Source organism: Thamnophis sirtalis, unplaced genomic scaffold, assembly GCF_051295495.1.
Source record: "Thamnophis sirtalis isolate CommonGarterSnake01/CBP01778 unplaced genomic scaffold, rThaSir2_p1.2 scaffold_1, whole genome shotgun sequence".
Taxonomy (NCBI): Eukaryota; Metazoa; Chordata; class Lepidosauria; order Squamata; family Natricidae; genus Thamnophis; species Thamnophis sirtalis.
This window is the reverse complement of record NW_028261381.1, coordinates 126,806,403-126,820,657: the sequence shown is the minus strand read 5'-3', so window position 1 is coordinate 126,820,657 and position 14,255 is coordinate 126,806,403. Positions and strand designations below refer to the sequence as shown.

The 14,255-nt window shown below is 36.4% G+C and overlaps 1 protein-coding gene across 1 annotated transcript in view; it reads left to right on the top strand.

The window, feature by feature from the left end:
• Positions 1–14,255, top strand: part of LTBP2 (latent transforming growth factor beta binding protein 2) — a 106,880-nt gene that overhangs the window by 76,017 nt on the left and 16,608 nt on the right. The window contains exons 19-25 of the mRNA XM_087724183.1: positions 2,263–2,388; positions 2,762–2,887; positions 6,445–6,567; positions 9,791–9,916; positions 11,090–11,212; positions 12,168–12,299; positions 13,661–13,786. Coding sequence (XP_087580309.1) covers positions 2,263–2,388; positions 2,762–2,887; positions 6,445–6,567; positions 9,791–9,916; positions 11,090–11,212; positions 12,168–12,299; positions 13,661–13,786 — 882 coding nt within the window. The remainder of the gene's footprint in view (positions 1–2,262; positions 2,389–2,761; positions 2,888–6,444; positions 6,568–9,790; positions 9,917–11,089; positions 11,213–12,167; positions 12,300–13,660; positions 13,787–14,255) is intronic.

Below are 14,255 nucleotides of genomic sequence, written 5' to 3'. Positions count from 1 at the left end.
TATGCCTTTTCACTGAAATATAATCCTTTCTCCACTAAAGAGTTTAGGTCAAAAGTAAGATAAAAATTAAAAATCGATATGAAAAAATTTATATTTCAGTTTTTCAGTTCTATGCTATATTGTTTTCTTTAACAAAACAATTCTAAAAAGTTTAGTTTATTTTTCTTTCCTGTATGTTGCACTAATTTCCTCTGATTGTGTCAAGGATTTTTCTCCTAATTTCCTTGCAAATCTAACCTTGCATTGCTCACAGTGCTATGAAGATCTCTGCTAAGATCATAATTGCATTATCTCTGTGTCACAGCAGAAACCTCTACAGGCCTCAAAGCCAATTACCCCCAATACTGGACAGATTAGAAAGATTAAATGAAATTATAGTTGCAAACATTGAGAAGGAGTTACTTTTGGCCTTGTTTATTTTCTTTGGAAGTTAAACTGCTAGAACATTTCACTTTGCATAGTGTGATGTCTCAAACTCTATCCCAAGACAAGTAGTTGATATATGAACCCACCATTAAGTCAACAGTGTTGAGTAAGTCTATCAGAAATCAACAAATTCTGGTTTTATATTTTGCACATACCTGTTTAATTGCTGCAAGGCTGAAATGCTTCAGAGTGACTTCCCCTGCCATTAGGTCATTAAGCTTTTTTGCTTACTTATTTTGTTGAAATTAAATTGTTGCAGTCATCACAGCAAAACTTCAAGTTGAAACTGGAGATGAGCAACATTTGGACATAAGATGAAAGCAAGATAGTGTTTCTCCCCCTTCATTAGGTGACCCCCCCTCCCTTATCCTCAGAATTTTAAAATCAGTTAAGCATCACCACCCATGACAAAAAGAACCAAAGTCAAGTTACCCTTTGTTCTTCTCCCAGGGCAAGACCTTTTCCCTTTATGATCATAATTTTATGTTGCTATTCAGCATTTCTGGCTGCTATTTATTTTTTTAATCAATCAAGTTAGTATCTCTGTGACTCTGTGAAAAACAAGGTAGCATCCCTCTAACCCCAATTCAGGCCTCTCCTCCATTCTGAAGTTTCTTTAAAGACCTGGACAGAGAAGAACTGTCTTTTAGAATTGCTTTAGAATTGCCTTCAGTAGTTCTGCCTGAAGTGTGAGACTACTTAGCTGACAGTTAGCGGAGTAATTAAATTCCCTGGCCTTTGCTGTTTTACCACAAGGTAAGTAGATTAGTGGATCAAGTTATGCTTCCTCCCTTGGTAATCTGGGAGCTGGTATGTTTTGCTTATGCAAAACCTGTTTTTGTTGTTATTGTTTTACTTTATTCAGCTTAGGTAATGACAGAAGGAGCCTAGCGGTGACTAGTCTTGACTCAACCCTGCTCGGTACTGTCAGTGGCAGAGGCCTGTCTCATTAGACAGTCTCAGGCAGAAAACAGAAGTAGCAAAACCTTAATTTGGATCTGTATAAATAAGTTCACCAAATTAGGACATGGCACAGGATAAGAACCAGAATATGAACTTTGTAGGAAAATGATGGTTCTGGTTAAGCAATAAACCACAAAGGTAGATGAGTGCTTTTTTTAAAACCAACAACCATCTCCACCCATCAACCATTACAAGAAACTGATGGTAGACTGCACTTCGTGGTATAACATGTTCACAACAAATGAATCAATGATTAAATGGCAGAAAAACAAGAGAAGGGTTTCAAAAAACATCAAAGTAAGCTTAACTGGTAATAACACTGGCAGTCTGCAGTTGAGTATCTAATCTAAATATCATAGGATGAAAGATTATAGGTAAAGTTTTGCTGGTTACTTTGAGTGAAAATGTAAACTGTAGTCGTCTCCCCTTCATAGTTAATGTGTACCAATATACAGCTCCTCTTGTCCCTGTACAAGGCCTTTCCCCTTTATGATCATAAATTTATGTTTCCATATAAGTAAAAAGTTCATAATAATCTAATGACTATAACAGGCCCATCAGTAGTTAGAAAGAAATTAACATTTTTTCAACTTTATTATTTTCTGCATTGACGTTCTATTCCTTAATTTTCATTGAGCCAGATATATTAAGACCCCTTAATATAATTTCCACATGCTTTTGGATAACTTCATGAAGTGTCTAATAATAATCTTATTCTGGGTATAGTTATTTCTTGATAACTTTTGCACACATTGTCCTTCTGCCTATAGCATCATTTGTTGAAAGTTATATGGGGCTCTTTATGTTCTGTTGTTGCTCTGCCAAGTGACATCAACTCAAAATTCAGTTCCCTGTTTCTCTTGTTTGTCATAGATATTGATGAATGTACAACCTATAACATCTGTCCCAGAGGACGCTGTATCAACACTGAGGGCTCCTTTTCTTGTGTGGATTGTGGTAATGGCTATATCGCATCAATGGATGGGAGAACATGTGAAGGTATATAAGTGGCTTGATATGATGATAAGGATAAGTTTCTGATTAACTAAAAAAGGTATATTAGCCTAATCCGGAAGATTGTATAGTCTTATAAATAACAAGCTTTTGTTATGGTCATAGAAATCAAGTTATCTGAATAACATATTGATTGAAATTAATGGAAAACTGATTGGAAGCTGTATGTATAAACAGTAAATAGTGAATATTACTTGATATGAAGAAATAATTGGATGTAGCACATCATTTTTATACACCGTTCAGGAAATGCTAGAGACATTTGCCTGATAAGCTTTTGAATCATATATTGGATAGATTTTCTGAGCTTTTTCTTGTTCCCTATTCTATGTCAGGGAAACTCTGTTCTTTTTTCTAGATATTGATGAGTGCAATTCACACATGGCCTGCCCACAGGAAATCTGCATTAATACACCAGGCTCCTTCACTTGCCAAGCTTGTGAAATAGGTTATGTTCTCTCATCTAACAGACAGTCTTGTGAAGGTAATAATATTGATTTCATTCTTCACAGCTGAATGACTGAAACACTTGGCTTACTTTAGACCTGTGTGCATTTAAAAGCAGAAGAAATAGTGATTATGATCTGGATTGATTTTTCCTTTCCCAGATTCATCACCTAGAGGAAAACATTTTGTAGATTATTGATCCTGTTTTTCCCAGGTTACTGTTCACAACCTTGGCAGGCTATTATGAAATACTTGAAGATATTGGGATTGGAAATATTTGGCAGTGATTAATGTATTAATTAATGAGTTGGTTGCAGCTTTGCAGATAACATTCATTACACTAAATTAGGTCAGTTTGGAGAAGAACAAGAAAATGGGTCAGGAGAATGAAAGAAAGAAGGGCATGATTATTCAGTGTGATTAAATAGGATAATCTGGTTTTGTTTTTAAAGTTGTAAATTAGAAGACCAGACATTAAGGGCTACCGGATCAGTAGTGAAAAACTCTGGAAATCAGTCAGTGACAAGGAAAGTGCTATAGTTTGTTGCATTTTATTGCTGTCACCTAGTAGTCATCCAATAATTATCTAAAATGGTTAATTTTCCATCCATTTTCTTATAGAATTTAATTTAAAAAGGACTTTAAAATGGAAAAATTGAGAGCTCACACACAAATGCAAATATCATCATCATTTTATTCAGTGAAAAATGTAAACTCCTATGTTTTGAGTTGAGAGGGATGAGAGGGACATTTATTTAATTGGATGGTCTCCACATACTCTGGGCATTTAATGGACCATGGCAACAGAGACATCAAGTGCCAGACTGGATTTTCAATATCAAATCCTCCCACAAGTTTTCCATGAGAGAATAATTAGGTTATGATGCCAATAAATAAATATGCCACTAATTGTAACAAATAAAATGTGAAATAAAATAAAGTTGCACTGAAAACCAGTTTAAAAACTAAATTTAGGTAAGTTACACTAAGTTTATTAGAAATAATAAAATTAGCAATGCTTAATTGCTTTTTATATTTGCTTACTGCTTTGAAGAAGTAGCTTTGGAAAACAAGAATAGAAATATGTGGAAAATTGACCTCAATAGGAATTCCAGGAGTTTTCCAATTAAAAGTATCACATATCAACATATAAAGAGTTAAATTGAGAAAACATGGATTATAGAAACTAATTATATAAAATAATTGCCTACATATTTTTTAATAATACCTTTTGTTTCTTTTATATCCCTCCTATGCTAGAATTGTTCTCTGATACAGTAAATCAGACATGTTTTACACATGTGGAAACATCCGCCTGAAAACTATGCAGTTAATAAAATTATACATGTATTCCTTGATTTACAGCCATTCATTCAGTGACTGTTCAAAATTACAATGGCACTGAAAAAAGTGACCTATGATTGTCTTTCATACTGTTGCAGCATCCCCATAGTCATGTGATACAGACGCTTGGCCACTGGCATGCATGCATGTATGTATGACAGTTATACTGCCCCAGGATCATGTTATCACTATTTGTAACCTTCCCAGCTGCTTCTGACAAGCAAAATCAATGGGGAAGCCAGATTTCCTTAAGGACGACATGATTCACTTAAAAACCATAGCAATTTGTAAAATGGGGTGCAACTTACTTAACAACTGCCTCACTTAACATAAATGTTGGGCTCAGTTGTGGTGGTAGATCAAGGACTACCTGTACTCATTTTGTATAACCTGAATGATATTGTTTCAATAAAATATGGAGAATTTTATCATTCAAAACTAGGAATGTATAATATGTATAAATCAATTCCTATTTTAACATTATCAATTTTCTCTGGAGTGTTTGCAACACAGCACAACTGTATAAGTATGGAGGTTTATATTGTCATAAAGAGAATTCTACATACATAATAATTTTATTAAAGAACAGTTTTCACATTATATTTCTGGGTGTACACTTTAAAAAATATGCCTGGACAATCTAATTTGCAAATGCAAATTATCCAAGGATTTCCAACATAGAGGAAGAACTGGCAGGTACTTCATTATATACGGTAATAGTATATAGCTAATAAATGGCTCTGGATTTGAAAGGACACTACTTGTATTGTTAGTTCATGATTAAGAGTGACAATAAAGTTAATGTTTATCTTTCTTTCCAGCTACTACTTTAAATTTAAGTATTTCCTTACAGTTATCAAGCTGAGTGTGGCTGGGAACAAACTTGGAATCCTTAATACTGGAAACAGATCAAAGAAATCAAAAAGAAAGAATGACCACAAAACACTCCCCTGGGATATACTAGATGAAGCTAGTATACATTTATGTCACATTATACAAATACATTATTAATATGTTATACCCTTAACAATAGAGAAATGGAAATGAAGCATATTAACAATGTTTTTGGCAGACCATCCTTGTTTCTTAGAACTATATAATACATTTTTAATTTATAGGTGAGCTATTTTAAGTACACATATAAAATTAATCCAAGTCAAACACATGTTGTAGGAAAGTTTGATGTATTGTATATCATTGAATACTCATTAAGTGACTGAGAATAATTGCAACTACTTGTTGATATTTATTCAATGGCAAACCTTAGCTTGCTTCTTTTCAGTGTTTGAGTAGCCCTTAAAGACGAGAGTCCTTATATTACTTTACAAATAAACTGATGCACACACAGTGAGGTATATGTGTGTAAATCAGATTCACAAAATTTAAGAAATGCTACTTCATTTTGTTCATAGTCAACAATATCACAATTTGATTATTAGGCATGAATACCTTCATATACTGAACTGTGCTGCAGGAAAATGTCACATTTTCCTTTCAGGCTGATGTCTTTCTATGTTTAAGCTAGAAGAACTTGGTGTTGGCATAAGTAAATATATAACACAGTGAATAGTCACAGATCTCTCTCTCTCTCTCTTTCACACACACACACTGATACTTGATCAATATACACTATATTGCCAAAAGTATTCGCTCACAACTGAGTCTGATTATGTGGATGGCTGAGTGAATACTTTTGGCAATATAGTGTATTTTCAGAAGATCCAAACTCATTAAAATATGCACCAAAGAAAATCGTATAGATAGAACATCTTTAGCAATAGAATATGTGCTTGGTTATATTCTTAAGCATTTGCAGTACACTTTAGAAGAGCCACGGTGGCACAGTGGTTAAATGCAGCACTGCAGGCTACTGCTAGATCAGCAGTTCAGCGGTTCAAATCTCACCGGCTCAGGGTTGACTCAGCCTTCCATCCTTCCGAGGTGGGTAAAATGAGGACCCAGATTGTTGGGGGCAATATGCTGACTCTCTGTAAACCGCTTAGAGAGGGCTGAAAGCCCTATGAAGCGGTATATAAGTCTACTGCTATTGCTATTGCTATTTTAATATGAACTGGGCAGGAGAATGCATAAATTTTCTCTGCTAATAGTTTCAGCAATGGTACCCTGTAGTTAGCTTTCTTTTTTTCATTTAAAATAAACACAAAAAAGTCTAAGCTTGTGCCTATAAGGATTTTTTCTTCCCTAATTGGTGTTACTTTCCATTAATCGTGCCTTCCTTTCCTTGAACAGACAGTAATGAATGTGAATACCCAAACATTTACTGCTTAGGAGGAGAGTGCTTAAACACACCAGGATCCTACACATGCCATTGTCAACTAGGATTTGAACTTTTCAATGGGACCACATGTGAAGGTAAAAGTGACGTGCGGTAAGGTTTATGGCTGGTGAGGCACTGACGTCATCACAATCTTTTTATTAAAATGCCTTTGTAATACAGGAGGTTTTAATAAAAGGATCCGTGCCATTTTGTCCCGTCCTTGCGCATTTTGAAGGGGTGGCGGGCAAGAGCATAGCGCCGAGGGCCATATACGGTGGCCACCAGTGGCCAACAATAACAAAAAAAGAGATTTGGGGGGGGGAGCAAGGAGCCGAGGAGTTCCTTGTTGTGTTTTCCACAAGGGACGATAGTCCCTCTGAGGGGGGGAAGGAGAGAGAGAGAGAGAGAGATCATGATGATGATGATGATGATGATGACAATTAAGTATCAAAAACCTTTTGAGTTTGACAATATAATACATTATCCAAAAATTATAAATAATCTTATTTTCAGATGCATTTTTTTGCCATCTCTGTTATTTTCTTTTAAGAAAATCAGACTTGCTTCCAATTTGTGCCTTCTGGCAAACTACAGTTTTCTTGGCAAGAGATCTAGCTTGCCATTGCTTTCACCATAGGTCTGAGAAAGTTTCTTTCTTTTCCTTCCTTCTTTCTTTCTTTCTTTCTTTCTTTCTTTTTCTTTCTTTCTTTTCTCTTCCTTTCTTGCCCCCTGATTTGTTTCCCTCTCTTTTCTCTCTCTCTCATTCTCTCCCTTCAGCTCTCTTTCATTTCCCTCTGCCCCTTCTCTCTCTAATTTGTTTCCCTCTCTTTTCCCTCTCTCCCATTCTCTCCTTGATTTGATTGATTTGATTTGATTTGATTTTCCTTCCAGCTCTCTTTCATTGCACTCTCCCTCTCTCTCTTCCCCCTTTTCTTTTCATCTCTTCCTTGTGCGTGCAAGCAAAATACTTTTCTGGGCCAGGATCACGGCGATGAGGACAGCCACTCCTTACTGAGAAGTGAATACCTGGCTGAGCTGCGGAGAAGAGCCACGCTGTGCAGGAGACTCCTTAGTGCTAAACTAAGGTCAGCGCGAGCCACGGTCCCATTCCCCTCCTTCCTGAGCCAACATGAAGGGGACCGTGGCTCTTGCTGACCTAAGTCTAATGCTGGGGAGTCTCCTGCACAGTGTGACTCTTCTCCGCAGTGCAGCAGATATTCACTTCTCAGTAAGGAGTGGCTGCCCCCCCCCCGCCGTGATCCCAGCCCAGAAAAGTATTTTACTTGCATGCACAAGGAAGAGATGAAAGAGAAAAGGGGAGAAAGAGAGAGAGAGATAGAGAGAAATGAAAGAGAGCTGAAGGGAGAGAATGAGAGAGAGAGAAAAGAGAGGGAAACAAATCAGCGCTAAAAGCCACCCCTGTCCTCCCTCCCTTCCTCTACACAACCTTCCCCCGAAAGCTTTTTTCCAAATAATACCAGCAGCCATTTCATCTCCACCAGATACATACACACACGTGTGTGTACCACACACACACACACACACACACACACACCAAACAAAAAATAAAAAAAAAATAAAAAATGGCAGAAATGGAGAAAGAAGTCAGAGCTCCAGAAAATAAAAGAAGCAGGAAGCTGGTTCATCCTGTAAAAAGGGAAATCAATGAAGAGATGAAGGTACATCTCTGCGCTCGCCCTTTATTGTCACTGTATTGCAAGCGAGAAGGGAAGAAAAAGGGAAGAGGGGTAGCGTTGAGTCATAGGAAGAATGAGCGCCCTCTACTATGAGGCAGGAGAACTGCGTGCGTCACCTACCTCAGGACCTTTTAGGCTTTTAAACCTCGCTTAACTTTACTTGAGCAATTATAAAATGCCTAAAACGTCAGACTAGATGAGGCATGCAATTCTCCTGCCTCATAGTAGAGGGTGCTTAGAGGCTTTTTTAAATAGTTAGGGAGTCATTCATGGTGAGGCAGCAGCCAGCTAGCCTCACCTCAGCACTTGTCTTTTCCCTTTTGAATTTTTTTTCTTTTCATGATGAGAGCGGTGAGGCTGTGCCTCACCTGACTGCACATCACTGGAAGGTAAGCCCAGTGTAACACCTCTCAATTAATTTGCCCATTCTTCATTCATTTGGTCATTGTCAGAGCTAGCATAAACCAAGAGCAGGGGGAGGCAGACATTTTGGGAATTTCATGTGACTTTTGTTCAAATCAGCCTCATTAGTGTTTAGAAAAAAAATTGCATGGGACTGTTCAAAAAGGAAGAGGAGAATCTGCCAGAGTAGGCATTGCCCATGGGATGGTTGAACAATGTTGACTCTGGATTATTCTAGTTACTTTCACATGCTTTTGAAAAGCAATCGAAGAACTGGAACTAAATATTAACTTCTGCTTTCCTTTCCCACTTCTTGTTTCTTTTTTTCATGTCAATATTTGGTTTCTTCTTGTTATCTTGTCATTTGGGTGCTGCCTTTGTCCTATGTTCTTCTTAATTCTGTGATATTGTAAACTATATCAAATCGATTAAAGTTGCAATTACTATTGATAACTACTTGTATTTTATAGAAAGGTAGTATAAACAATAATGTATGACTAATATATTTGTATTTCTTATTTTTTCATATTTGAATGTAATAGAATAAAAGAATACTGAATCAGATACTGTGCATCTGATAGTGAGCATTACCTTACTTGGTTTGCAACTTGAAGCTAATTGATTCTTACTCTCCCATGATTTTTGGAATTCAGTTAACATGTTTAAATTGGAGAAGGCAAATGATACCCCAGGGTTTCTTAGTTAATGTTTTTCTGTTTTAAAATATATTGGCAAGAAGTTCTGACACCTTGTTAAACATCAGCATATGGATTTCCACCTACCCATTTAAATTAGGCTGCCAGAATTAAAAAGTAAGGAGAAAAACAGGCATGGATTTTTGCCGGAAAATACTACAGATTCAGTTTTCATATTACATTAAATTATATGGCTGCTGAACCCTGTTTCTTGATTTAAGTGACTACTTGCTAGGCCTCAGGATATGTATGTGTATTTTGAGCTCTCTCCAACAATAGATTTCTGAAAGAGACACTCAGAAAGGTATTTTCATTTGATTTCATTTGAATGTCAGCTTCTCTTACTGTTTAATCCATCCCACACCAATAATTTAGATATGAGTAATGTAAGATTTATAAGACAATCTTGTCCTGAATGAAAAGATACTTTGTTAAGTAGGTGATAATGTTAAATTAGAATAATTTGTAGCAGCTTTTCAGACTGAATTCCTTGTAACTATCTTTACTATCCTTACCACTTATAGATCAGAATGAGTGTCTGGACAGTGGCATCTGCAGTCCCAATGGTGAATGCCTAAACAGTCATGGATCTTATTTCTGCATTTGTGCTCCTGGCTTCTCAAATGCTGCTGGTGGAGTCAGCTGTCAGGGTGAGATCTTAGAAACTATAGTGATCTTTTGTCTGTCCTTTCTCTCTTTGACGCATCTTGCTAAAGAAAGAAATCAAGGAAGGTTTCCTCCCTTCCCCAATTTCTTTTCACGGTGATCCCAGGTCCTTAAAAGATGCTTTCCCATTCAACATCAACCACCCTATATTTTCTCTTAAGACTGCAGCAACCCAGCATTTGAGGGGGGAAAGATGATTCAGAATGCATATTAGAATTCATGTCACTATGACTTTTCCAGGACTCACACTGTCATCTAAGAAAAAGATGTATTTGATTAAGAGAGGTTCTGAAAAGTATATATGCATCCAGGTATGCTCTGAATTAGAATAGAATAGATTTTTTATTGACCAAGTGTGATTTGACACACAAGGAATTTGTCTTTGGTGCATATGCTCTCAGTGTACATAAAGAAAAAATAAGATATATTAAGCAAGAATCATAAGATACAACACTTACTGATAGTCATAGGATATTAATAATTACTTTCAACAAATCCAGGATACCGCAGACCCTGCTCTCTGTCCCTGCTTTTGCATGTCCATATTTCTAAAAATTACTAAAGCAAGGTACAATGTTGAATACAGGGCTTATACATTCTGGAAAGTTCTCAATTTAGATTTCATTTTTGCCACAGACAAGCTAAGCTTTCTTTGTAAACTATGGGAAATGTAATTTTCACTTGCTAACTTAATATTTAAAAATTAATATTTTAATATTTTTCTAATAACCTATGACATCTTCAAGACTCATCCAGTCACTGTTATGTCAAAATAACAGCAATGTGGATGGGTTCAGCATACTTCAAAATGGGTTGAATGATGCTATAATGACAGTATAAGATACTAGGGAAAACAAGGATAGTATATATGATTCCCAATTATGAATTTATTCCACTGCTTGCTATAAGGTTTTTCCCATTCTGTTTCCATTTGCAATTCAAATTTAGGAAAACCAGGGAGCCTGAATTCAAATTAGCTAATTTAGTCCATTCCAAATTAGGCTCAGATTAATTCATTTGAATCAGCTCAGACGAATTCCTCCATTACATATTCTCAACCTTTCCTATTTTAGCTTTCTGCTATTCCATTTCAATACTATTTTACATTAAAGTCTGGCTTCTTTCCCTATGCTTATATGTTGTATTGTATTTGGCAGATGTGGATGAATGTGCTGATTACTCCCGGTGTTTGCATGGTCGGTGCATCAATACAGAAGGCTCCTACAGCTGCTTATGTCAAACTGGCTTCCAGCATTCGCAGGAAACAGATGACTGTGTAGGTAAGAGCTGACCTCTGAAGGAAAAAAAGATTATAGATCAGAATCAAGCTAAGCAAATTTTTGGGAGGCATTTTTGTATTTTATATCTACATTTTAAAAAACCACACAAATGTTAGCTGCTGGCATGGTGCTGATCGTGATTGGTGGGGGTGTGGAAGTTTGTTTTCATGCTGAGATCCTGGAAAATGCTGCTCCCCTGAAGCTGATATTGGCATGAGAGGGGTTCTTTGCATTATGTCAATGCAAGAGTTCTTCTTAATGAAAATAACAGCTTCAGGCAGTTCATTGGGTCTCAATTCACATGTGCAGGTGGGGTAACTTCATACTATATAGCTGCCCTCCATCTTCTAATAAAAGGTTATTTTTTTCTTACTAGTCCTGCAGAGCAGTTCTTTTAAGAATGCCTATCTCCCCTGAAATGATATCATTTATTTAGTTCATTTTATTTAATTATTTATTGTTTTTGTTCAGCCAAACTTTGGTATTACAATACTTATTCTACAGAGGCAGGCAATTTAGGGTGGTGGGGGTGGTGGTCAGGATTGTGCTTTGGTAACAAAGCAGCCTTTTTTTAATGGACTCTAGCTGCTATAGGGGGCCATTGCTACTGATGTAAGATTATCGCACTGGGTGGGTATACTGATCTCGTGGGCACTGTATCCACGTTTTATTTTTTATTGTACTCCCCCAAATGCAAAAAAACGTAATCAATTTTAGTAGCACAATCAATGTTGCTCTGGGACCACAAACATCAGAGTTGCCCATTGTTACTTAAGGATACTTGAATGTTAAGTGTGTTAGCCATCAGGGCTTGTGCATTTTTTTCCAGGTTCTTCTTTTCTTTGAGACATGTTTCATGTTTCCCCTTTTCCCTACAATTTACTGTTGCCAAGTCTTTTATTAAATTTTGTCCTTCTGATACCTTCTTTTGAAAATGCTTTCCCATGGATGACAGATGTGGATGAATGTGAAGAATTTGGGGCTACTGCTTGTGGCATATGGCAATGCCAGAATACCTTGGGTTCATTCCACTGCATTATGGGATGTCCTCCCGGCTTCCATCGCACACCATTTGGTGAATGCATTGGTAGGTGCTGTTGAGAAAACTCGGGGGGGGGGGGTGTAAAAGTCAAGGAAGACTCTCTGTAGAGAAGAATTTCATTTTATAAAGAAGGAGAAACATTTTTACATTATAGAGATAAAAAGACTATCTGGCTGTAGTCTCAAATGTTTGGGGATTGTCTCTATTTTTAACAAAATGGATATTGCTTTGTTGTTCCACTTAGACAGTTTATTAAACAGGTGTATCTCCCATAGATGAAGTAGGCATGAAAGTACCCAGAATGAAAAGCAGCTTGGTGGAAATGGACACATTTTTCCTGCTTATTGCTGCTAATTCATATGGGAGGAGACAGTGTAAATACTTCCACCCCTGCGTTATTCTCAGTTCCATATATGCTAAATATACAGCCTACAATCAAAGATTAAAATACCAGTATAACACAATCAAATAAAAGCAAAATAGGATATTAGCACAAGTAGGTAATAAAGTGGGAATGAGCTACATCTGAAGCAGTAAAACAATTCATAAATGTTTTTCAGTATTGAACTTACGGCAATCACAATCAGTTAAAATCTGGTAACCTTCCTAGATGTTTCTGCAGACCAATATAAAAAAGTAGCATAGCAGAACTTGAGATATTGTCTTAATTTCCCAGTCCAACTAAAGGCAAAAACAAGCTCAGAGTGGAATATTATTAAACCTCTCCTGTAAAACTATGGATGACAAAATTTTTGGGACAATGAGACTATTTATTTATGTGACATAGAAAGTATACTGATACATTAAGTGAAAGGTGTATTATAAATTCCATTATAATAATGAGAATATTACTCCTATATTTCTGCAAGACTAAGTTCTAAAGTATTTGTTTCAGGACCTGGTATCATCAAGAAAGGGGAGAAAGATTGCAATAATTTAAATCCAAGACTATGCGTTTCTCCCAAGGATAAATACATCTATCAACAATAACTATATTATTTCTGTTAATATAGGTTGAATCTTAAATAAAGCCCTGCAGAAGAATGGCTAGATTGCAAAACCAGAAGAGTAATCAATGCACATTGATTGACGTGTAACATTGCACATTGACGTGAAACATTGCTCTTGTTATTTCTCTCTGTATACACAGAGCACAAAGTTTAGCACCTGATAACTAAATGCTTCCTCTTTCAGTTCCTTAATTCTCCACAGTTTCTTTTTCGCTGAATTGTCACTCTGATAATACTGAAGTTATGTTAAAATGAATTAATGACAGTCACATTTTTGCGGTCTCTTGATATGAATTAACAATATCATTTTGAGTCATCTTGCTAGCATGTGTCTGAAATGAAGAAACAAAATAAAATTTGACTGTGTACTGATTTGTTGATCTATCTGTTATGCAGATATTGATGAATGTGCCAATGAGACCCTGTGTGGAAGCCATGGTTTCTGTGACAACACTGTTGGGTCATTCCATTGCTTGTGTGACCGTGGCTATACAAATTCCCCTTTAAGCCATGATTGCATTGGTAAGAGTCTTTCAGTCTTCATAGATCCACACTGCCTCCTTATCCAAAATGCAGGCACCTTTCCAACTTATTAATCAAGGTTATGATCTTGAGAAAAATCCCTTAAAGATAACATTGGGTTTTTGTGTGTGTGTGTGTGTGTGTGTGTGTGTTTAATTGTATTTGAAGTTCCAACTTCCCAATTCTCAAGTTCTTTGTGAATGAAGCTTTATACTGTAAGGATAGAACTGAAAAAATGCAATGCCCAGATGAATCTTTCTTTAAATCTATCTCTGATGAGCTGGAAATCATCAAATCTAAACCTTTGTTATTGCAAGAAATCAGCCAGTACAACTTTGATAGAAAGTCACAGATCTTCTATTTAAAGGTTTTTGTCAAATAAGAATCCATCACTTTCTGATTGCCAGATATCTCAGCAAAATAGGTCTTCCTAATGCTTTCTTGGTTCCTTCTTTAACATTTTGAATTC